The sequence below is a fragment of the Neolamprologus brichardi genome, chromosome 6, assembly GCF_056152115.1.
Source record: "Neolamprologus brichardi isolate AB-2024 chromosome 6, ASM5615211v1, whole genome shotgun sequence".
Lineage (NCBI taxonomy): Eukaryota > Metazoa > Chordata > Actinopteri > Cichliformes > Cichlidae > Neolamprologus > Neolamprologus brichardi.
This window is the reverse complement of record NC_142109.1, coordinates 29,876,634-29,899,414: the sequence shown is the minus strand read 5'-3', so window position 1 is coordinate 29,899,414 and position 22,781 is coordinate 29,876,634. Positions and strand designations below refer to the sequence as shown.

The 22,781-nt window shown below is 40.8% G+C and overlaps 1 protein-coding gene across 3 annotated transcripts in view; it reads right to left on the bottom strand.

The window, feature by feature from the left end:
* grk4 (G protein-coupled receptor kinase 4) overlaps positions 1–22,781 on the bottom strand; it is a 49,793-nt gene that overhangs the window by 5,366 nt on the left and 21,646 nt on the right. For all 3 annotated transcript variants that reach the window (XM_087842073.1, XM_087842071.1, XM_035907648.2), the window contains 12 exons: positions 22,023–22,135; positions 20,942–21,019; positions 20,279–20,379; positions 14,153–14,245; positions 13,618–13,681; positions 13,214–13,354; positions 9,005–9,195; positions 5,900–5,937; positions 5,284–5,373; positions 4,454–4,662; positions 1,170–1,307; positions 447–584 (listed from right to left, as the gene is read on the bottom strand). In XM_087842073.1, coding sequence (XP_087698199.1) covers positions 447–584; positions 1,170–1,307; positions 4,454–4,662; positions 5,284–5,373; positions 5,900–5,937; positions 9,005–9,195; positions 13,214–13,354; positions 13,618–13,681; positions 14,153–14,245; positions 20,279–20,379; positions 20,942–21,019; positions 22,023–22,135 — 1,394 coding nt within the window. The remainder of the gene's footprint in view (positions 1–446; positions 585–1,169; positions 1,308–4,453; positions 4,663–5,283; positions 5,374–5,899; positions 5,938–9,004; positions 9,196–13,213; positions 13,355–13,617; positions 13,682–14,152; positions 14,246–20,278; positions 20,380–20,941; positions 21,020–22,022; positions 22,136–22,781) is intronic.

Genomic DNA, 22,781 nt, shown 5'->3' with positions numbered 1-22,781 from the left:
CGCTATACAAATACAGGCCATTTACAAAAAACTATTCTTGAGTATGATTTCACTAACTCAGAGGGTATAGCAACTGTGGCAGTTTGCCTTGAAACAAAGACTGTAATCTCCACATTTCAACTTTTTTCTCAAAAATAAAATTACAACTTTAATCTTGAAATTTCAGCTTTATCCTCAAATTGGTCGTTAATATTTTTTTCTTATCGTGGCCTTAATACTCCTTCGTAGGAGTGACTGTCATTCCCTCTCCATTCATGTTGGACATTTAGAACATAACTGAACACCTGCACTTACACACATGCGCCAACTTCACATGCAATGTACACTTATTATTACTCTGTCTTCCAAATTCATCTTAAAGCAGAGTGCACATCATTTATGCAGGTGTTTCTATGTGCTGTGGGTGTAAACAATGACATCATCTCAAGGGCCTGAGCTCGCAGTACCTCGTTCTGCCAAGGGATGGAGACACTGCCTGTGACAAACTTGGAATAAAAGTCGTCATCTGTGGGGTCAAGGTTCACGCCTTTGACAGTGGAGAACTGCTCAATGTCCAGGACATCTTTACAGTACACAGCTCGAGGCTAACAGAGAAAAAAAGAAGGAGAGCATTGGAATGACTCAGTGATGTCTGAATGATAAGGGAAACGCTAAACCAGACATATGTGAAATCAGATGGATTCTTGATTAACATGAACTCTTCACATGCTTAAGATTTCCACAGTGCTCTGTTTTTCCTCAACGTGGCCTACTCTTGTGTATAACCCAAAATAGAACCACAGATAACACTATCTACTTTCAACTATTGATTTAACCCCTTAGGTCAGTACTCTCCCTCCCTCATTCCATTTACAGCACTGAAAATGCAATGACTTTCACTTTTTTTCCTTTTTTTTTATCTTTAAATCCCAGTTAAAGAAAACATAAACCCAACACAAAATTACAGTGCTACAGAGTTTCTGGTTAAACTAAATTTATCTGGGAACATCACTGCCATTAAAGAAGGGCAGCTAACATAACGACAGTGAAATTACACACCCACTTCTCACCATGATAACAAGCTGCTTATGTGCGTTTGTTTACTGTGACAGTGGCATTTCCTGCAGAGTTTTTCCAAGCTCTGAAATGTCCCTGTGTGTACTGTGAGTTTGGAGATGTGAGGCTCTTACATCTGGGATGAAGGGAGGGTCCAACATGTTGGCCTCCAGTCGTTTAAAGTTGATATTTCTGAAGATGGGGTGCTGCTTGACCTCTATGGCCCCGCCACCCTGACAGCCCAGTCTCTCCTTGGGGTCCTTGGCCAGGAGCTAAGACACAGCAGGAGAAGAGGAAGAAGGAAGACACTTATAAACACTGCAACCTTCAAGAATGATCTGCATTTGGCTCAATTGACCGAGGTAGATAATTTTATTGCCTTATACATTTCTCATTAGAAAGGACATCAAATTAAAAAACCCATTTAATAAATCACACACAAAGAAGAGGGAGGAGGTTTCCTGTGATGCAGGCTTTTACGACTAATCCCTCCAGTTCAGTGTATACAAAACACACATAGCTGAGTTGCATGTAATCCTCTTGACTGTTTGTTTCCGACCCCACATAATCTAATAAAGACTACGCAAATCCATATGCTCAAAGGTTAATGCAGCTCTATTATGGCTAGAATTAGAGAGCGTCACTGTAAGGACTTCTGGGTAATATTACCAGCACACCACCTACAGTGCAGCAGGCTGACGGTGCGGATTGAGGGCTGTTGAGTGGTTTGATACTAGCAGACACTCTCACTGGCCCCGTTGTCACCCTGATGCCGATCGCTTTCACAACCAACAACCCAGCGGCGTCTCACTTTTCACCACATCTTTTACGCTCTCTCTCTCTCTCTCTGGTTGTCCTTCGTTTCTCTTGTCCTTGTGCAACTCTCGTCCAATTTACACCAGGATTCAAAGCAGATTTTCACTCTCGCTTTCTCCTCTTGAAAACTCACATCACTTGTCTATTTTGAGATGTGGTAATAGCCATCTCTTTGGCACAGCAGATATGGTCCCCCACCACCCCCACCCTTCTCCTTTGCTGCATTCTCTCCTCTTCCTTATTATCTTTCTCCCATTTCTTGCTGAACCCTTTCGTCTCCCTGCTCCCCCAACTCCTCCTCTCCCTGGGGAGTCTTTAAATCTGCTGAACCGTGGGTCACAATGTTCCACGGCGTCACACAAAAAAATGTACCAATGCTGCTTATAAGCAGAGCAGCTCAGTGGCTCCATCATGGAGATTGTGTCAGACAGAGGAGTGGGGGGGGGGGGGGGGGGAGAGATAAGTTAAGTGAGCTGAAAGAAGCAGCTCATCTCCTTAAACAAACTGAGACACAGGGTGAAATGACCATGTATCATGTGAATTAGGTAAACAAAGCTTTTCAGCCTTTTTCAGCTCACTGTTTTGTCTTTACAGTGAATTCCAGCCAGTAAAATTGAAAGTGCTCGCCCAAGCAAGTGGTGTGATTCCACCAGATGCAACTCCTCTGAAAGTCTATATTTGACAGGAGCCACGTTGAGGCGCACAGAGCAGAAAAGAAAGGCAGGGAATGCAGGAACATCATATAGCACACAGCTTAAACATACAATCCAAAAGCCGACTGTCACAATCCCGCCACAATGACACAAAAGGAAAAAAACAACAACATCCAACCAAAAGCATCCATGGCTGCCCGTAAAACAACATGCATGACCTTGACCTGGAGGCACAAGATAAAATAGATGATCACTGTTTGCAAGCTGAATTCTGACCAATACTACAGCATTAATTGTGATTCCTGTGAATAGGGATCGATAGATAGACTAAGAATACCTTGGCATGGCAATTTCTTCTGACGATGCTGTCTGTGTTGAGCGCTCAGTGGATCTGCGTTCGACTACTCCGCCTAGGCTGCACTGTCGAGCGCAGATACACTGAGCGCAGCGCAAGCTAGCAAGACAGAAGCTAAGCTCGTTGCAACAACTGCCTCAAGCTACCCGAAATTGAACTTCCCCCACCCTCATTCAGATCTGGCGTTTGGAACTATCTTGGTTTTCATGTGAGCATGACCCTGATGGTAAGCGCGTCATGGACAAAAGTAAAACAGTATGTCGGATGTGCCACGCAATGCTCAATTGGTGGGAACTAGTGTGTTAGCGCAGTTAGCTTGTTAACGTGTTGACGCAGTCCAGCCCCACGCACTGGGCGATCCGCGGTAACTCGTTAACAGAGATTTTCCGCGTTATGACGCATTTTATGAGTCATTTTAACAAGATTAACGGTGATGGACATTTATGCCAACATCGTCCTAATGCAAAGACAAGTGGAAGCAGACAAAAACAACAAGCACGCATGCTACAAACTTTACCGGAGTCATTTACACAGCCGTTAGCACATGATTCTCCTTTCTCGATCAGATAGATTTATTTACTTTTTTATTATTTTGTTGTTTCAGCAACATTACATTTAAAAACTGTACTTTTGAGTTATATATATATATATATATTAAAACTAAACTGAAAAATCTCATCATTGTTTCCAGGATCAGCAGCTATGTCAGCTAAGATGAAGGTAAAACTGATAATGGGAGACATTGCAAAGCTTCTTATGACAGCAGATACATAGGTGCCATTCTGGAACAGCTGGACTAACTGTGGAACATGAATGGGCTACAGGTACAGTTACAGGTCTCATTCTAACAGCAGTGACAAGGACATTAGCAAAAAGCAAAACCAGTCACAGGGCTACCGAGATAGCAATAGTCTCTGCAATCCCTTTCCCTTTTTGGAAGGTTTTGTGGTTGCTGCCTCACCAGTGCACCTGTTGCCACCAAAGCAGGTGACAGATTCAGAACTTTTGAATATTTCCTAACTTGACGGAAAGATGAAGTTTAACTTACTTCAAATCAAATGTTCCCTTAAGTTTATGAGCAGTGTAGTCGTCTACCTCAGTGTAAACAGTGTAGCTTTTTCACAAACAGAGAACTAGGCACACACTGACAGAAAAAATGTGCAGTACAGTAATCTTGGCTTGCCTCTCACCCACTAATTTTCTCCTTCCTACCTGAACTGAATGAATGAATATAGTTAAAAACTAATGTGTAGAATTTGGTCCAAGTTAACTCAATATATAAAATAAAAACACCTCTTTAAAGATCTTAAGAGTAATTTAGAAATTAAGAATTTGTAGTAACATAACTTTACTGTAAAATTCAGCAAACGAGTTTTGCTTTAAACCAAATAAAAGCTAATAAATGAACAAAGAAAGAAATCATGCTACTCAGAACATAAAAGTTACTACATATGACAATAATGACACGTTATTTAAAAAGACCTGAATATTAACTCGTTGCTGCCACCACATCACTTTGTATCTTCATTTGCAGTTGGTTCCCGTCCCTCCACCTTTCACCTATTCTCAAAACTCTCGCTGTCTTCAGCCTCACCTGTCTGCAGATGTCTTTCGCCTCCTCAGAGAACTTATCAGAATATTCCTCCTGGTCCTCCCGCACTCGTCTGTCCACCTCCTCACGCTTGACACGTTCCTTGCGCTTGCGGAAAGGTGACTGGCCCTGGATCATCTCAAAGATCAGACAGCCCAGCCCCCACCAGTCCGGACTGAAGGTGTAGCTCTCATTCTGGATCACCTCGGGTGCTGAAACGGGAAGGAATCATGAAGGGTGAGGAAAACTGACAGACAGCTGTAAAATCGGAACTTGAAATGTTGGCTTAACGTCGAATCGCATTTTTCCAGAAATTTCAGCGTTGCCAAAAAACGACCATACACACGGCCCGTTTTACTGACAGTGTCACAAAATGAGAGGACGTGGTATGCTCATCATTAGGTCTCAGGTGGCCATAAAACTCAAGAGCTGCCAGTATGTGCAATACAATAAAACAGAATAATATTATCACAGGTTGTTCTGTCTCGACTCTAACATATGGCACATTCAGTTCAATTTAATTTATGTAGCACGACTTCACAATAACAACAATCACCTCAACATACTTGCACATTGTTTTTAGATGTGAGAATGTGCCAGACTTTGCTGTTTTACAAGTCTTGTCAAACTCTTTCAGTGTATCGGAGGCATAAGGAGTAACTGAGACAGATGCTGAAGTTTAAATAAGGAAACCCAATACATGTGAAGAGAAGTTAGCAGAACATTGCTGTGATTTTGCTAAATCAGTGCACTGAGCAAAGACTTGAGAATAAAAAGGAGGAAGAAGATCGACATCACTGGGCACAATGCAATGAAAAGGAACCAGTTCTTACCCATGTATCCAACGGTGCCTACTCTCCCTCGTATCGTCTCCCCTTCAGGGATTTGCACAGCAAGGCCCAAGTCTGAAATTCGAATATGTCCTAAACGATACCCACAGATAAATCGCAAAATGAGAGAGTGTTCAATTTATGTTTCAGATTTAAATGCATGCTTTCTTAACAATAATTTTCAAGTTATAACTTACAAGGCACACGACAACATGCACACAAGACATCCACAGTGCCGTGGAAATGGCCACGTTACACTGACTTTAAACAGAAGCGGGGAGAAGGAGAACGAGGGGGAAAGAGCGGTGCTAAAAATGAGCACATTCCTCAATTTCAAGATATGCCCAATTTGGAGAATAAATGATCTAAGTGTGAGTCAGAGGAAAGAGCGTGATGTGAGAAACTTGAGATGACTTTTCAGCCCCAAAAGATGGGGAGACGTTCTGCTGCTGTGCTTGAACATTATGAACACGACAAGTTACAAAGTGCGTGTTTGTTTTCGACATCATGATCCACAAGTTACAGAAAAAAAATAACGACGAAACAAAAAAATGTCCCTGGCACACACATGAAGTAAATTAAACAACAGAGCAATAGTGAAAAACGAGCTAGGACATACCACGGTCATCCAGAAGGATGTTTTCAGGTTTCAGATCCCTGTAAAGAGAAAAAAAAATTACACATTAGAGATGAATTTTGATTTTGTGATAATTTTAACAACAGGGAGAGAACATTAAACCCTTGGATAAATATTTGTATTATTTATGAATTTACAATTCTGTTTTCTTTAGTTGCATCTTCTCTTCTTGAGCTACTACAGCCTTTCATGTATCATATATCTTTATTTGCTTCATTTATTGCACCGGCCTGTAATCTCCTGGCTGGAGCTTTAAAACTTAAGCCTTTTTTAATTAAGCCCAGTCTATTCTATTCTATTCTATTTAACTTGCACTCCAACATGTTATTTTACTCTTTTGTAATCAAATCTATCGGACTGCTGCCAACTTAAAACCACAATGCCAACTGTGAAGGTTACTGTAACACATGCTGAGATCAAGACGCACGGCATGTTGTTATAACTACACCGGCCATGTGCATGTGGGTCTTTTAAGAACATCAGTGTTTATGTTAACATTACTCTCAGGCCCCATAGAGTTTGACATGTGAATTACACCTCACTGAAATCAGTACACCATTAATCTGGTCACACTTCATCATTCAAGATTTCCTTCTGCACCTTTCCCACTGTTACCCTCCGGTGGAATAAATCGCTTCATAACACCAGAGCTGGAATAAATGGTTGGAAATAGTGCTGGGGTTTTTTGTTGTTGTTTTTTTCAGCCATCTTGAGCACTGAAGTTTGCCACTTAGGTCTTTTTCCTCAATGTATCCATATTATATTACTCTGCTGGGTTAAATTTGTTTTCAAAACGCACATTATTATTATTCTCTTACTGTACATCGTTGCACTGCCTCTTATCACCCCTGGCCTGTTATGCACCATTATAGTTCCTGTTTCTTTAAGGTCAGACTGGACTCATACAAAGCCCAGTTTGCTTTGACTGGTCTGTTGGAATGACAAAAATGAGGCACAGCTGGTTACATAATGGCGTAAGGTTAAACTATAGCTCCAACCACAGTATAGAGCCACTGAGACTTTTGATGGCTGTGATGACTTGGAAATCCCAAGTTAGACTTTTATGTTTATATATGTCATCTATTTTTAATCTAAATGTGACTTTTTTCTTTATAAAAAGGAACATCCTAATGCAGCTACAGAAAATTAAGACGGTACACAAGCTTAGTCCAGAAGGCTACGCCCTCACAGTAGCTGAAAAATATAGCTAACATTGCAGCACAGACATAAATTTGTCACACGGCATAATTAGTACAATTTCAGGATTTTAACACTTAATAGCTGCAGATTGAAAAATAGCTTTATAATACCGCCTGGTTTACATTAGTCTTTATGAGCTTCTGTCACTATTTTACAGTTGTTCCCTTGTCTGATTAGAAAAACAGAAAAGCGTGTCAGGGAGAATGGGTTTATTAGGAATTCTGCTGTTTTAAAATACAGTTTATAGAAGTACACAGAGTGGAAGAGAATAAACAGACGATAATATTAGTCCAATTTACCCTTAGCCACACTCTAATGTATCTCCAAATATATATCATGTTTGGATATTGTATATTTCCTACATATTAATTTCATTGGACGCGTGCTTGCTTTTGCAGCCGGTAACAGAAAATTTGGTGTGTTGCAGCTCAGACATTTCACAGTTAAAAGTGATGAAAACCAGCTCTATCAAGGAAATAATGGCAGGCTATCCAGGTGCAGATGGGTGCATCTGGATTTAGCTGGGGCAGCTCTTCATTCTTTGTTTAACTGCATTTTAAAGTATACTCTTAGTGGGTATTACAGTTACATAGATACAAGAAAGGTTTGGACTACAAACAAACTTTTTTGCAGCTTAACTGCAGTGTTTTCTGATGTTGAAAATAACCACATTTCATCTAAGACCACTATAGGCAAAAACAATTTCTATTCCATCTGCAGTAATTCATATTTGGCAGAAGGCTTCACCTTTCCATTCACATACTTGGAAAGGCAGAGGCGGGGGAGCAGCAACAAGACAGTCAGCCACAATCAAATATGGAAACATGACATGAAATATGGAGCTGGGTTCCAAGCAGCTTGCAGATCTATACTGAAGGTAGGATAAGGTAGCTTAAAGCATGCCTTATGTGAGATTTACTAGTTAGATTTGTACAAGGATCTTAGCTGAGCCACTGGGTGATGTGGGTTAGCACTGAGATCAGGTTATTTATCAGGATCTTGAACTTGACAGAACTGAACTGCCAGAAGTAATGTTGGGCATGGACTTTAGCCTTTGTAACTTTCCAAAGGTTTTACAAGCACTTTAAAATAGTATCCTAAAAATTTGCAATATACTTCCATAAAGTTGGCAGAGTTTAATCCAAGATATCCTTTAGTGAGAACCAAATCAAAAATCTTAAAATTTGAGTCAAAACCATTCCCTCTCAAACTTTACGTCCAGCCTGTTAGGCGTCGTGTTACCGGTAACTTTGATGGCATCACTGTGAAAACATCACGGTTATTTCTGACTTTAGAGAGTTCCTTTCAGAACCCCAAAAGACATAATCTATTTTTTTTTCCTTTTACTGGTAACGATTCACATGAGAGTAAGCTGAACTTTAAATGCCAGGGCATTTAGCCAGCTGTAAGCAAATACTCTTGTACCACAACATGCTTACATAACGTGGTTCTAGGGCTTTAAACCTCACAATATCGTCCACAGAGACACAGATCCTTAAATATCTGTGAACAATTCCCAGCTCCTAAGCTCAATGCAGCAAATATGATGTCAAATCCATCCATCCATGTGGAGCATATCCACAAGAGGTGGGGTACAGCCTGCACAGGTTAAACTCACACTTACAGGCAATTTTGAATTACCAATTAACCTAATAAGCACATCTCTGAACTCTGGGAGAAAGCCACGGTATCCGGTGAGAGCCGCAGTCATGAGCAGCACATGCAAACTCCACCCAGAAAGGCCAAAAGCCAGCCCGTGAAATCAAACCTAGAATAATCATCCTGTGAGGCGGCAGTGTTAACCAGCATACCACCCATGCATGCTACTGTTTAATTTACTATCTACACCTATTCCAAACTTTTTTCTGACACCATGTGTGAGCTTACCTGTAAACTATCCTCTCACGGTGCAGGTCCTCAAGGCCACAGCAAATCTCAGCAGCGTAGAAGATGGCTCTTTGCTCATCAAAGCCTGAGTTCCCCATGTTGTAAATGTGAAACTTTAAGTCACCGCCATTCATTATGGTCAGCACCAGGCACAGCGCATCCTTGGTCTCATAGGCGTATGCTAGACTAACCTAGAGGAGGGAGGCAAATTTGGGGAAGAGGTAATAATGGGAGGAGGCAAGAAGAAAGGAGAAAATGTTGAAGAAGGCATGAGTGTGCTGGAGGAAGAGGGAAGAGAAGTGCTAAGAGACTAGTGAGTGGCTAGAAGAGCATAATTGCTTTATTTGGTTTGCTTAATGTCCCAAATAATCATCCATTATCCAGAATGGAACGTCAAGAATGTACACAAAAGAAACAAGGAGATATATCACAGATACAGAAAATCATCCTCTCTCTAATCCCACCATCCGTCTCTTTTCTTCCCTCATTCCCACCAGCCTCCCTTCATTTCCCCTCCCTGTGGGTCAGTGACACACAGGGTACAGAGTGCGCATACGTTGTTGTGTACAAGCAGGATGTTGCTGCCATCAGGAGGATTTCCATCTGCTAGAGCATGTAGTCAGAAACAAACCACAAAAGGAGATGGGAAATATTCTCATGGGCCAAGTGAACAAAACACACACACTCATATATACATATATATACAAAATGTACCCAAACAAACACACAAATATGTGCTCCAAACCAAAGTAAATAATCTTTCTAAATTCTTGTTTATGTGCTGGCAAAATACATCGATTTATTGTGGCACCACAAAAGCCTTTTAGTTTGCTTAGTGATTCATTAAAATGTATGAATCACTATGAGCAGACGTCCAAAAACTCTCCCAAATATCGAAGACGTTCAAGTGTGTAATCAAATGTTCAGTAATTGCTACTCTAGTATTATCAGTTCAGCTTTTGTCTTGCTGTATTTATGGTTTACACGCATGCAGCAAGACCCTTAACGTTCTGAGCTCTACTCCTTTGCCTAAAAGTTAAGCATTTTTGTAGAAGTGTGGTTTATTTCCTTTATTCTTATGTATTTTACTGTGAAAAGGGAAAAATCCTGTTTCAAAGAATATGAATAAAAAATGTCAGCAAAAATAATAGAAATATTCAGATAATTCTCATATTTATCTTTGTATTTTCATGTTGTTCTTTTATGGAAAAACATGAAATTACAAGTCTGACTTATCTGCAGGGGAAAAAATATATATTATATAATAATTTCATCATATTGGTACCGGTATCAAAAAAAATTCAATATGATATGATAGTGAGTCAAATCTGCATCGCAGTGAGGCAGCTCTACCTCATCCTCACCTGCTGGAAATTTTAAAGCAGGGTCACCCTGCTCCGTGTCTCACACCCACACACAAAGAATATGCGGATGGGTTATTGGTTAAAACATACAGCAAACTAACAGTATGCACTGACTAATACCATGCAGTGATCACAAAAAGGTAAAGAAGAATAGCGAGAGAGAGAGAAATGAGGGGTTTGAGAGAGCACTTGACTCTTCTGCTTGCTACTGCTGTTTGGTCAGTGTTGCTAGGCAACAGAGCTGCTCTCGTAGGTAGAGAGGCACATGAAGAGTCATCAGTTCTGCCTGCAGCACCGCGAACAAACACGCACACACACAAACACGCACACACACACACACAGAATCATGTGCCAATCCCAGGTGACAAGAGCTGCAAGTCTGAGGTTCTGTAACAAGCCCACTCTAGCCTCTGTGTGTGCGCGTGTATGTGTGTGCACATGCATGCTCGTACACATGCTTGTGCCATGACTCACTCAAACAAGGACAGGCTACATAGCTCATGCTGCATCACAAACCAGCTAATCCAGCGTGTAGTACAACTCAAACGGCAGCCAGTACATTCAAACAGTGAACATGGACAGGCTTTGAGGCTGGGCTGCAGGACAGCCAGGTTACTGTACTACAGATAAATATCACTGTTAAGTCAAAGTCACACAGTATTTTTCCTTTGTGCACAAAGTACACACTGCATACAGACCAGACATTTACATGAGTATTAGCCACTCCTTGCCATGTTCCAAGAATGTTAAATGAGGACTTGGTGTAATTTTGTTGTCTTTGGAACAATCAGTTTTGAAATAAGAAGCAACACTGAGCCAAAGCTAAGCTTTCTTTTCCGGCCTGAGCACCTGAGATGTGTTTGTGCATGCAGCTGGACGAAATGGAAAGAGAGGCACAGATCCCCAGTTTTCCAGTGGGATCGGAGTCTTGATGAGAATATGTAGTATTTAAGCTGGATCAAAAAATTCAAGCATTTCATTTTTTATATTCATGACATGTTGAAAGGGGAATAAAGAAAATCAGAGCACAATACAAGAGGAAGCAGTGCACTGCTAGACAGGTATGCACAGTCAGACAGAAAAGGGGGGCAAGAGAACTCAACTCAGTTATTCCACAAAACTATCGCTTAATAAAGTCCTACTTTAAATATGAGCCATGACTAATACGATATCTCTTTTAGTAGTAGACTTCTCCTTTTGGTATAGCACTGAAATTAAAAGATTTAACAATAACCTCTACAGCAAGGGAATCTGGTGGCTCTGTTACATTGTGCTAGCATGCTTTCATAGATGCAAGAGTGACTGTAGTGTTACTGCGGTTATACAATGAAGAAACATTTTTATCCTGATGTGAATGGTCTCTTTTTTTTTTTTTGTCCTAAAGACACGAGGGTTTACTAAATGGTTTAACGAATCTAAAAGTGATTCAAGTCATATGTTATGGCCTTAACATATTTTGGAACAAAGTGTTATATAGCACACTTCAAATCATGCAGTGAGGGAGTATCTCAAAAGAATTGTGTTCCATCCATCCAGCAGACTTCTACAGACTTGGAGAGTCAGTTCAAAGGCACAGTGAAGCTGTTCTGTTAGCATGTGGCAACCCAATACCACACCACGACACTTTATGTTGTTTTTTCCTTTAATTTGTCACCTGTCGGTAGGTGACTCCCTAAAAAGGTTTCCGATGCGCTGCTAGCCAAAAACCACTGCTTACTCATGCCTATGGTTCAATTTATAGAAATCCTCCATAGGAAAATCAGCCAAGAGCAATGGCATCACTAAGAGCCGGAGGCACAGTGGCAGGCTAATGATTTTTCTTTTCCTTAGGCTGGCACACATGCTCAGAGAAAGGATACTGTACCATTTCATTCTGCAAGCAGCTGCTCTGCTCAAATGTGACTTGCAATGCAACATTTCTAACGGCCTTTGTTTTAGGTGGTGCGGTTGGACAACAAGGAAGAACAATTTTGATGCCATTTCCTGATGAAGGTGGCACCAATACTATTGTGGCGTTCTCTGGAGATCGTTTTAGCTTGTTCCTCAGATTGATGCTTCCTCAGAATTTTCAGTTCCTTAAATATCACATTTGGGTTACACACTTTAACATGCTGCTTTTACTTGATGACAGATTTGTTTTGGTGAAATGAATTCCAGTCACATATGGCAGGAATGTCTGAGAAACTTAAGAGTGTCTGTGACATAATGCTGAGCTGTCACAGATTGGCAATCTTAAAGTAAACCATCACAGAATTCTGAGGGGAGCATTATTTTAACACCTCTGCCCCAAGAAGGCAAAAAAATAAATAAATAAATATTCATTTAAAAATACACAGGAACAAAACAGATTTCAGTCAAATTCAGTAATGCATTGACAGATGATTGAGGGCTGACAGTATGCTCCAAATGAAATCAAATCTGGCGTGTTTGCAGAATAGCAGGTTTCTTATGAAAATAACCAAGCTGGCTTCGATTGCTGCAGCACAACCAGCGAGCGCAGCTGAACTTGTCAAGGTGTTTCCACATCCTCCCTAAACGCCCCGCAGAATGCTCTCACCTGCCACTGTTCAATAAGATCATGCGTCTTTTCCCCCCTTTTGTAGTTTTATCTCATCATGTCTTTTTCCACTGTGGCTCACAACCTCACTAAACAAACAGAGCTCGAGTTGTGGCGTCTATCTTTAATAGCTGATCGACAGCCTTTGCAAACACGCCATTCTGTTTCATTTGCAGGATCCTGCAGCCGACAGTGCTCTTACATTCACGCATGCACGGTCTCGCACATAGACGGGCAAAACAGGTAAAATTCGGTTGAAAGGTTGAATAAGAAAAAAGTAGTACTTACTACAAAACTACTGTTAACTTTTTCTAAAATGCGTTTTTCGTTTAGTGCCATTGCTTCACCTTTTCTTTTCTTCACTCGCTTCTTTTCCAGCTTTTTACAGGCGTACATCTTACCGGTGGCACGTACTTGGCAGGCACAAACCTGGAAAACAAGCAGTGAACAAAACGTGATCGCACTCACATGCGCATTAAAAATAAAACACACGGCCCTAAAATATAACTAATGGAAGTTAATATGTCACACTGCAGATTTTCCCACCCAGCATCACTGGAGTGGCGACAAACGCTGGTGCATTAACTGACAGTTAACGGTTACTTGTAGCCAATTAACTCATTAAAGTTTAACTATAACTTTAGTCACTATAATTCCACCTTATAAAACATTATTTATTCCTCATTTCTTACCTCGCCAAATCCACCTTTTCCTAGTACTCTGTAATGTCTGAAGGTATTTTTGGTTACTGGTTGCCTGCAGAGGTGCAATGAGGAATAAGAAAGGGATAAAGACAGAGAGACAAAACACAGAGGAGACATTAAATAGGAGTTTATTTCATTTTCACAGACCATGTGATGTTGCAGACAGAGTAATGGTCTAATATATTATTAATCCACCCTGATGACTGCTGTTTCCACCCTGCTTTGGTTTCAAAGCCATTATGCAAAGCATCATCAATTATTAACCACTCACACAGAATCACCGATTGGCACCACCACCTGTTTTAGTGCAAAAACCGTTCCTGCTGCTATACTTTAATATTTACTTTTTCGTTATATATCTCTTTTACTGCTTTAGCGACAGACAAAGACAGTAATTGTTCAGCCTTAGTAGACCTGAACAGGGAATGTTTAGTATGTGCATGTCACGTTTTTGATGTAAATCTTAATGTACATGCTTTGCATGTTTGCTTTTCCACGTGTGTAATATGCTGTGACTACCCACCTCTCCAACCATTTCCACTGCAGGAAGCGAGAGAAGTACATGGACTCCTGGTAGGAGGAAAATGGAGCTCCACTCAGATAATCACGAACTATTCTGGAGCAAAGGAGAGACAGAGAAGGGGGAGTGGTGACCATTTTAATAACATATCAAATATAACAATAACATCTTACATGTCAGAGTAAACCAGGAAAAAACCCAGATTTCATGTTACCCCTAAACGCTTCCTTTTTTTTTTAAACCTTGGCAGTGACTACAAACAGACACATCCTTTGACTGAATACCCACTGGATTACATACGGCCACATCTGTATATATCTGTGAACTTTTGTGTGTGCCATGGACATTGCAGAGTTCAAAAGTCACTCTCAGTGGAAAGATGGAAAACACTGAATGTCAATATGCCACCACAAAAAACGAAAAATGCCTTTGAACAGGGAAGTTCCACTCAGTTCAACCAGGAAACGGGATTTATGGAAACTGGTTTTTATTGAGTCTGAGGTTCAGCGGAACATCTAATCTCATTTTACCTGCCACGTGAATGTGGGTGTAAGTCTGGAAACACACACACACAAAAAGGACTGCATTTTTCTTAAATTCTTAGCAAAAGACGGAAGCCACTAACACCCAGCAAAAATATAACTCTCTGCGGGGTCACAAAGGGTGACAGTCTCACCGTCTCCAAGCCGTGCATAAACTGGCACTCCGCTGGGAGTTGTTAGGACACGACTCTTTGACATCCGTGCGTCATCCTCGTAGATCAGTGTCTGTTTTCAATGGTCTCACCACAGATGTTTGACTTAAACACCATCTCTTGACACTAAAGCGGTGAGCTAAACAGCACTGATGTGTTGCGGTTACTTTAAGGCTGAGCTATCTACTGTGCTTGCGTTGAGTGTTGGCAGATTACATATTTTAAAAAGTAGACTGACATAACCACCAGGACGTCACCCAGTGGCTTTGGATTCTGCATTTTGAAGCTTCAGCGTTGCTGCTCTTTAAAAAAAAAAAAACCAAAACCCAGAAGTAACTGTTATGGATGAAAGGGTGGAGTGCTGAACAATCAGTTAACGTTAGCTAGCTTAGTTAGCAAACTGCATTCTTAATCTGTACAGATGCAGCATACAGACACACATATTCAATTCAATTTTATTTATATAGCGCCAAATCACCAACAATCATATGACCTCTTATGAGCAAGTGACAGTGGGAAGGAAAAACACCCTCAACAGGAAGAAACCTCTGGCAGAACCAGGCTCAGGGAGGGGCGGCCATCTGCTGCGACTGGTTAGAGTCGCATATCAACTATTTAGTGCTAAATAACAGACTAATGAAATAGTAACAGAAGCACAGACATCTTAGATAATCTGTACTACACAGCAAGTCATATTATTAGCTTTGTGATCTATAAAAAAATGTCTCAAAGAGCCTTTTTCAAACCAGCCTCAAATAACCAGCCTGAGACAATGAGGAAATGCAGTTTTTAACTACTTTTTTTTTGATCCAGGGGTTGCCCCTTGATTTAAATGAAAGGTCAGTTTCTATTGCTAAAGTCTCTACCAACAGAAAATGGCAAAACTGCAATTCCTGAAGTGGCCACTTAAGGCTGAGTCAGTCATCATTGAAAATGTCCAAGTTATCAAGATAAAAAGGTCACTGATAGCCTGGTACAAACATTTATAAATATTTTAAAAAGGGTTTCGTTCCTATGGGCAGCTTCCCCTTCAATAATAATCATAGGATGGGAGCATTTTTTCTAACTCATCTTTAAATAGGTAGGGCTTAAACTTTATCGGCAGCTACAGTCGATAGCTGTCTGGCGTCACCTCAACTAGCTGAACTGGACCTCTTAACCATATTTGTGGTTTTGGAGTCTTTGGGTTCATTTTTAATGGATTGTGACTTGCTGTTTGATGCAGACTCTTCAAGGACTTTATGCTTCAGTTCTGGTGAGAAATTGAAATATTTTAATAGTCTGTCACAAATTAGAAGGTATTTGTGTTTGTGCACAGATGGAGCTTTTTAATCATTCTTCATCTTATCCAAAAACAGAATAATAATTAAAACAGAGAGAGGAGTCATAGGCAGATACTAAATTAACTAAACTTTCCATGAAAGATGGACCTTAGCAATCCAAACCCCCAGGTCGCAATGCAAACCTCAGCTTAAAAAAATAATCATTTCATTATTAAAAAATAAAACAGACTCCCAAAGACTCCTTACAGTACCCCTCTAAGCCATTTAACAGTCAACTATAATAGTCAACATGATGCAAAATTATAAAAGTTTCTTCAAAGCAAGCAGTAATCATCAGTGACACAAGCTGCACTATTCCCAAACTACAAAAACCCCACATGAAATAACAAATACTCTGGGACAGTCATGACAACCACTGCCCGGTGTGATCACAGCCTCCTCTACCAGCCAACAACACATGACTAAAAACCAGAGTTACAGCACACATTCTCCTCAGCCACCCAAATGTCAAAGATATACTCATATTTATCCTGCAGATTTTCCTTGACCATATTTTAAAATTACTTCATCACTAAGGAGGACAAGGATAGCTGCCTGTGGTTACCAACAGTGCTGGAGTAGCTGTTCTTGGCAAAAAGACTTGAGAGTAGAGAGTTTCCATTGGGGAAGCACCCTCGGCTGTGTGAAAGAAAACTGAGTTATGTCATTATGGAACTCAGTTGCTCTGTAAATTAAGTGAACATCCATTTGAATTGTTTGCAGGAGTAGAGTGTCAACAGGATTTTATCAATCTACCCTTTGTTGTTTCTCAGCCTACAAGGGGTTTGTGGACATAAAATCTTTCTCCTAAACACGTGCATTAGCATGTTTCTTGTTCCTTTGTGTATCAAACTTCAGTTTCCACTCTGTCACTGAAGAAATCAAGAAACAAAAACGATTTCCTCCCAGATTCTGTTCGCTTATCGGTTTGACAGGCCTGAAAGGGGCTCCAGAAAGGAAAGAGCTGAGCAGAGCTGCAGACAGCCATCACTGGGAGTAGAAATAAACACAGCTACAATATGGCTTTTGTTAAACAAAGGGAGCGGGAGAAGACAAGAAGAGGGAAGAAAAATCAGCAGCGAGACCTTTGTCAACACAGCGGATACACAAAACATCCCGATACACACGAGATGGGCCACACACACACTACTCTCAGTATGACATAACAATATGTTCCACTGCACCAAGAAAATAAAAAAATAAAAATCCACAAGTGAGCTAATATATTTCTGTTAGTGGGAGTGCAGCTCTGCCAAAAGTCACGTTCACACGTGCAGCACCATGCTTTCCTACAGGTTTTCCCTTTGAGAGGAAAAAAAACAAACAACGGAGCAAACGCTGGTTCAGAATTACACATCGGAATAAAATATGAAGTTACACAACGGAATAATACAAATAATGATAGTGAAAGGAAGAAGTGATGACCAGAGTTGGACGGGAATCCCATTCAAAAACATCTGAGCTGCTGCTGCACGGCTTCAACACGTGCCTGTGCTGTTCTCCTCGCCGTTTTGCCCCGCTCTCCTTCACACTCTCTTTCCATTTCTCCTCACTTTTCCCCTAATTCTCCCTTTCGTCCTCCTTTCCTTACTCTGTGTAGGTTTTCTAACGATGCGTCCTCATGCTCCGCATTTCTTCAGACTTATCACTTCATCGCCTGCTGAGTTTTGAATCCAGTCAAGAAATGGAGCAGATGCTGTGCTTCTCACATCAACAAAAGCGCAGTATTCTGGTTATCCTCTTTCTCACGCCGTTTCCCTGCTCTCCCTGATGCCCTTTGGGCAACTTGGAGGAAGACATTTATGCAGGAAGAAGGAAACTTGCCTAACTGAACATGACATGAGATGAGAGGCTCTGTGGAGGTTTTTCTGGGTTTTGCTCATCTTAAACATAACCAATAAAGGTCCCAGTTTTAGTCCAGCACAAACCACATCACCTCACTTCTTCATGCATTTGCCAACTTTTTCCTTCACACACCACCTCCTGCTGTGTGTCTGCATTGCTCACTCAGCCTCTAAACCCTCAAGCAAATCTCCCCAACACAGAGAAAATTAAGATATGTGAATAAGCTTTAGATAAACTAAACAAAACGTCATACTCAATTAAAATCATCGGGTCGAGGAAACTTTTTGGGAAAAATTAATCACTGCCTCAAAACATTCTGGCAACCGCACGCTTGTCCCTGTCAGCCACTTTGACTAGCTAACTTTGCATTCCTGTCTTCATGGGTCTGTGAAAGTGGCCGCGCTCTGTCAATCAGACATTTTCATAAAGGTTCCCTATACCTGAGGGAGGGAGATAATATCTGACTGTACGCAAGAGTGCATGCTGATGTCATAGCTGGGTGTTTTCTCAGCAATGATCCCCACTTCTCTTGAGCTCCTGTTTGGTGAAGCTTAAGTGAATCAAAGGTTAGTGACAGCATTTCCAATCCAAATCCATTTGCCCTTGTGGTTATGAGCTCAGACTTCACAGAAATTTTGATTTTGCCAGCAATGACAACACATGCTCCATCAGCCCGCTGATTTAATGGATGCTGTACATGTTACATGTAAACCTGATACATTTGAGTTGTTTATCTTCTGTTGTTTTAGAGTAAGATTTATATTTTATGTGCTATGTGCATAAACTAAATTAATCCAGTTAAAGAAAACGTGGTGGGGGCGCACCATCTTCCCAGAAAGGAAGCCCACGGATCGAATTAATTTGCATATTGCCCAGAAGCTTCCTGAAGATGACCTCATAGATCTTATCATCAGGAAGCTTGAATCTATTTAACACTACAGTTAATAATGTCTTCTTCTGCGATGTGATCAAGTGATTTATCAACCAGAGACTGATAACAGCAACATTTCTGGTGGTGTTAAATACTAAAAAGAAAGGTTGTTTTTTTTTTTGTTTGTTTTTTGGTAACCAACCAATTGATTCCATGGCAATGCTGTTTCATGTACCAAAAAAAATATATGAATTATAGTTCCAGGCACTGATTACAATTATTTCAGTAAACTGGTAAAAATAAAATAAAATACAGGAATAGACCCCAATGTGTGTTGTTTACTCGCTTCCTGTTTTATTTTGCCAGTCATGCATCTTTGGATCTTTTGGAGATTCTTTGTTAGCTTCTGCATTTTAGACTTTGCAATTTTCGGGACCAAGAAGCATGTTGTTTCAGGTCCATGAAGCTTTTTCCTCCACATAGCGTTTCTTAAGAGCCTGGTTAGAGTCTGGTTATCATTTTCCAAACATCTTGCCAAACTAAATTCACTCAGTTGGAATCTAACTAAAACAAATCCAACAACAAATGCAATCGGCTAACCAATCGGCACACAGTGCAATCATCTTAGGGATTAGGAATAAGTCACTACAACGACTGTAAGTAATAACAACAGAGTATAGCATATGCTGTTAAAAATATGTAATATGCCTTTTATGTGTGAAATGATTACCGTTGCACTTACCACTGTAATATAATTAAGAAACCAAAACACAAACTGAGATGATACTACAAATATGCGCGCATACCCGAGTATCGCTGAGGTGTACGTGTGTCACTGTATGTTCAATAAGAAGTACATGTGTGGGTAATAATCCCCAGTCTGTTTGCTTCTCCTGGCTCACAGAGCAGGAAGGAGAAACACCTGCAAGTGTGTTTGTGTGTGTGTGTTTGTAAACCTGTTTGTGTGTGTGTATGTGGCGAACACTGAGGTGGCTGTTGTTTTCATGCCAGCCATCCGGATGCTCTCTCTGCCCACTGCTCTTTTTCATTTGGCTCAACTATGCGTACGTATTTGCGAGTGTGTGTGTGTGTCTGTGTGTAGTACGGCATTCCAGGTGCCCGCTGCCTCATCATCAGCAGTGACAGGGAGTAATGGTCCATACACACACACACACACACACACACTCTTTCTCTCTCTAAAGATTCTGCTAGTGCCCCTGCACTTAGATGCCCAGATGCAACCATGGCAAAAAAATAATCATAATAATTATATTTTAAATAAATAAATAAATCAATGTATAAAATTCCATTTGAATTTTCCCTCCACAGCCTGTCTGCATGAGGGCTGAGCAAATAAACGAACAAATAAAAGCAGCAAGTTAGATTTAAAAACATACTTGGTGCAGTCATTGAAGAGCTCCTTACACGGACTCTGCTCCAACCTCTCCCGGCACCCAGCGACGACATCCTGGGGTATGTCAGGCAGATGGGCTGCCGACTTGAGGGTTTAAAGAGACAGAAAAACAGCAGGTGAGGCAAACAGATGCAGAGAGACAGAAGAGAATATGCTCAGTGTAACGTGGTCACAGATTGTTGAAGATGTGAAAATAGATTTTATACCAGAATTGTGCTTGAATCTTTCTGTTAGTGAAAAAAACAAAACAAATTGAAGTTCCCCTGTCTGTTTGCTCCGACTCATTTCAGTCAGTGAGAACATTAGCATTTATGTGAATCAGCTTAAAAATAACTGCCTTGTGCAGCTGTAGTGAAAACACAAAAGAAGACCTAATGGGACAGTGAAGTACACATTCACACATGTAAGAGCCAGAATTAAATGCATGACTTGACTATTTTGTCTCCAGCTTACTTTATTTACCGATAGCTGAGCATATTTCCAGTTAACAAACAATTAAATAGACCCTAAGCAGTTTTATTACACTGAATAAAATTCAATGAGACGATCATCTGGAAGTGCATGTATTAACTTAAACTAATATATAAATAATTTATGGCCATATCATGCAGACCTGGAAATAAATGAGCAGGTTGGTGCATCTTACCCCATTATTAAAGTATGTGTCTAAAACATTCAGTCCACAGTCCCTCCGTTTCTCATCAGGAGCTAGCTGATACATAGCCTGTCACAGAAAAACAGAAGTTGTAGGAACCACAGCAAGCCATGCTCATTCAGCCATCTTTAAAACTTCTCCAAATAAGGTCAAAGTCACAGAGAAGAAAGCAAAGAAGGCTGAAGCAAAGAGGGAAAGCGTTAATGAACAGAGGAAATCAGGGACAGCTGACTAATGGTGAAGAGTTAGCAAAGACAAAACATCTCGTTTTAGTCAAGGCAGCAAACTGGGAACTATTTTCTTCTTTGCACCATCACAGATTGTGTCTTTGGTCAAATATGGCTGTAGGCAGGGACACAGTCTGGAGTTTGACTGCTTTGCGCCGTGTGTTTTGTTTGAAAACACGCTCCGCAGAGACGAATGGGACTGAGCAGCACTACTACGCATCAGCCAAGACACAAAATCCTCGGGGAGACTCGTGGCACATGTTGACGACTAAAAAGTTGCTCATTAAATTTCAAGCATTTGTCAGTTGGTGTGTATATATGTGTCCGCCTACCTTAAAAAAAAACCTAAAACTAAAAGAAACAAAAACAACACAAATCTAGGACCCCATTAAATTCCTCGCCTGTTTTCCCTTCTTGCATACCATCAGGGGCCTAGACACAAGCTTGGGCCTGTGTTTGCCTGCTCACCCAGGGGACCTGCCTCTGACGTTGGCTTGACCTCATGGAGGAGTGCATGGAGGAAGGGGAGGAGTCTGCTCCCTGACAGCTTCTCTAAGTCGCTAATCACCCACTACGCCCACCCCACCCACCTCCCTATGTGACTGCCAAGAACAGGCAAGGGGACTTTGCACTGACTTTCCTTTCCTTTCCTGTCCTGTCCATTGCTCTGCGGGCCCTGATCCAGGAAGGTCTCGTGGGAGAAATCATAGACATATGAAGGTAAAAAAGACGGAGAAAGTGAAAGACTGGCAAGAAGGTGACAAAGGGGGTTCTGTAAGACACAAGAACACTTATAAGGATATCGGAGAATATGCAGAGTAGTTGCAATGGACTCAAAGTCTTACCACAGCATCCATAAATTCCATGCAGCGCTTCAGCTCTGGCCTTGTGTCACAGTACTGACGGAATAACAGCCGACCAATGGGCTGCTTCTCACATAGACTAGTGTAGTCCCTCTCTGAGAAGAAGACAGGGGAAGGAAAAAAGATGAGGGGGAGGGAGATAGAAGGAGAAATGTAATACAACACACACTGGACATTGCGCTACACCAGCGAGTCCATGAGATGATTACGCTAGGAGGAAATGATAACCCTGCGGCATGAAACTGTAAGTAACTGTATATTTTTTGCCCAGCAAAACAAAAAATAAATTCTCTTTGATTTTGGGAGTTGGAAACCATTGAGCTGTATCACTATATTAGTGGGTTTAAGGGATAAATTGTTTTCATTTGAATTAACTTTGCGTTGTGAGCCAAAGTGATTGAGAAACAAACTGGTGGATGCATTTTATAGTTCTCACAGTTAAACTCGAAATAGTCGCAAAAGGGCAATTAAAGGGCAGGAACTGTCACGTTTCCTGGTGACAGCAAAATGGTAAGCATTTTTTTCTGCTTCTGTTTTGAAACACATCTCCATCCACATGAAATACAAAAAAAATGCATTTAAAGAAACATATACATTTCAAAATACAGGACAGGCTTAATGTCTGAAAATTTGTTTTGAAGAGCACAAAGAAACACTAAAAATTAAGTGTAGAAACACGAATTGTCAATTTTAATCACCCCATTCGCTTGTGAAGCCTCCTTTTAAACATTTTAAACCTCA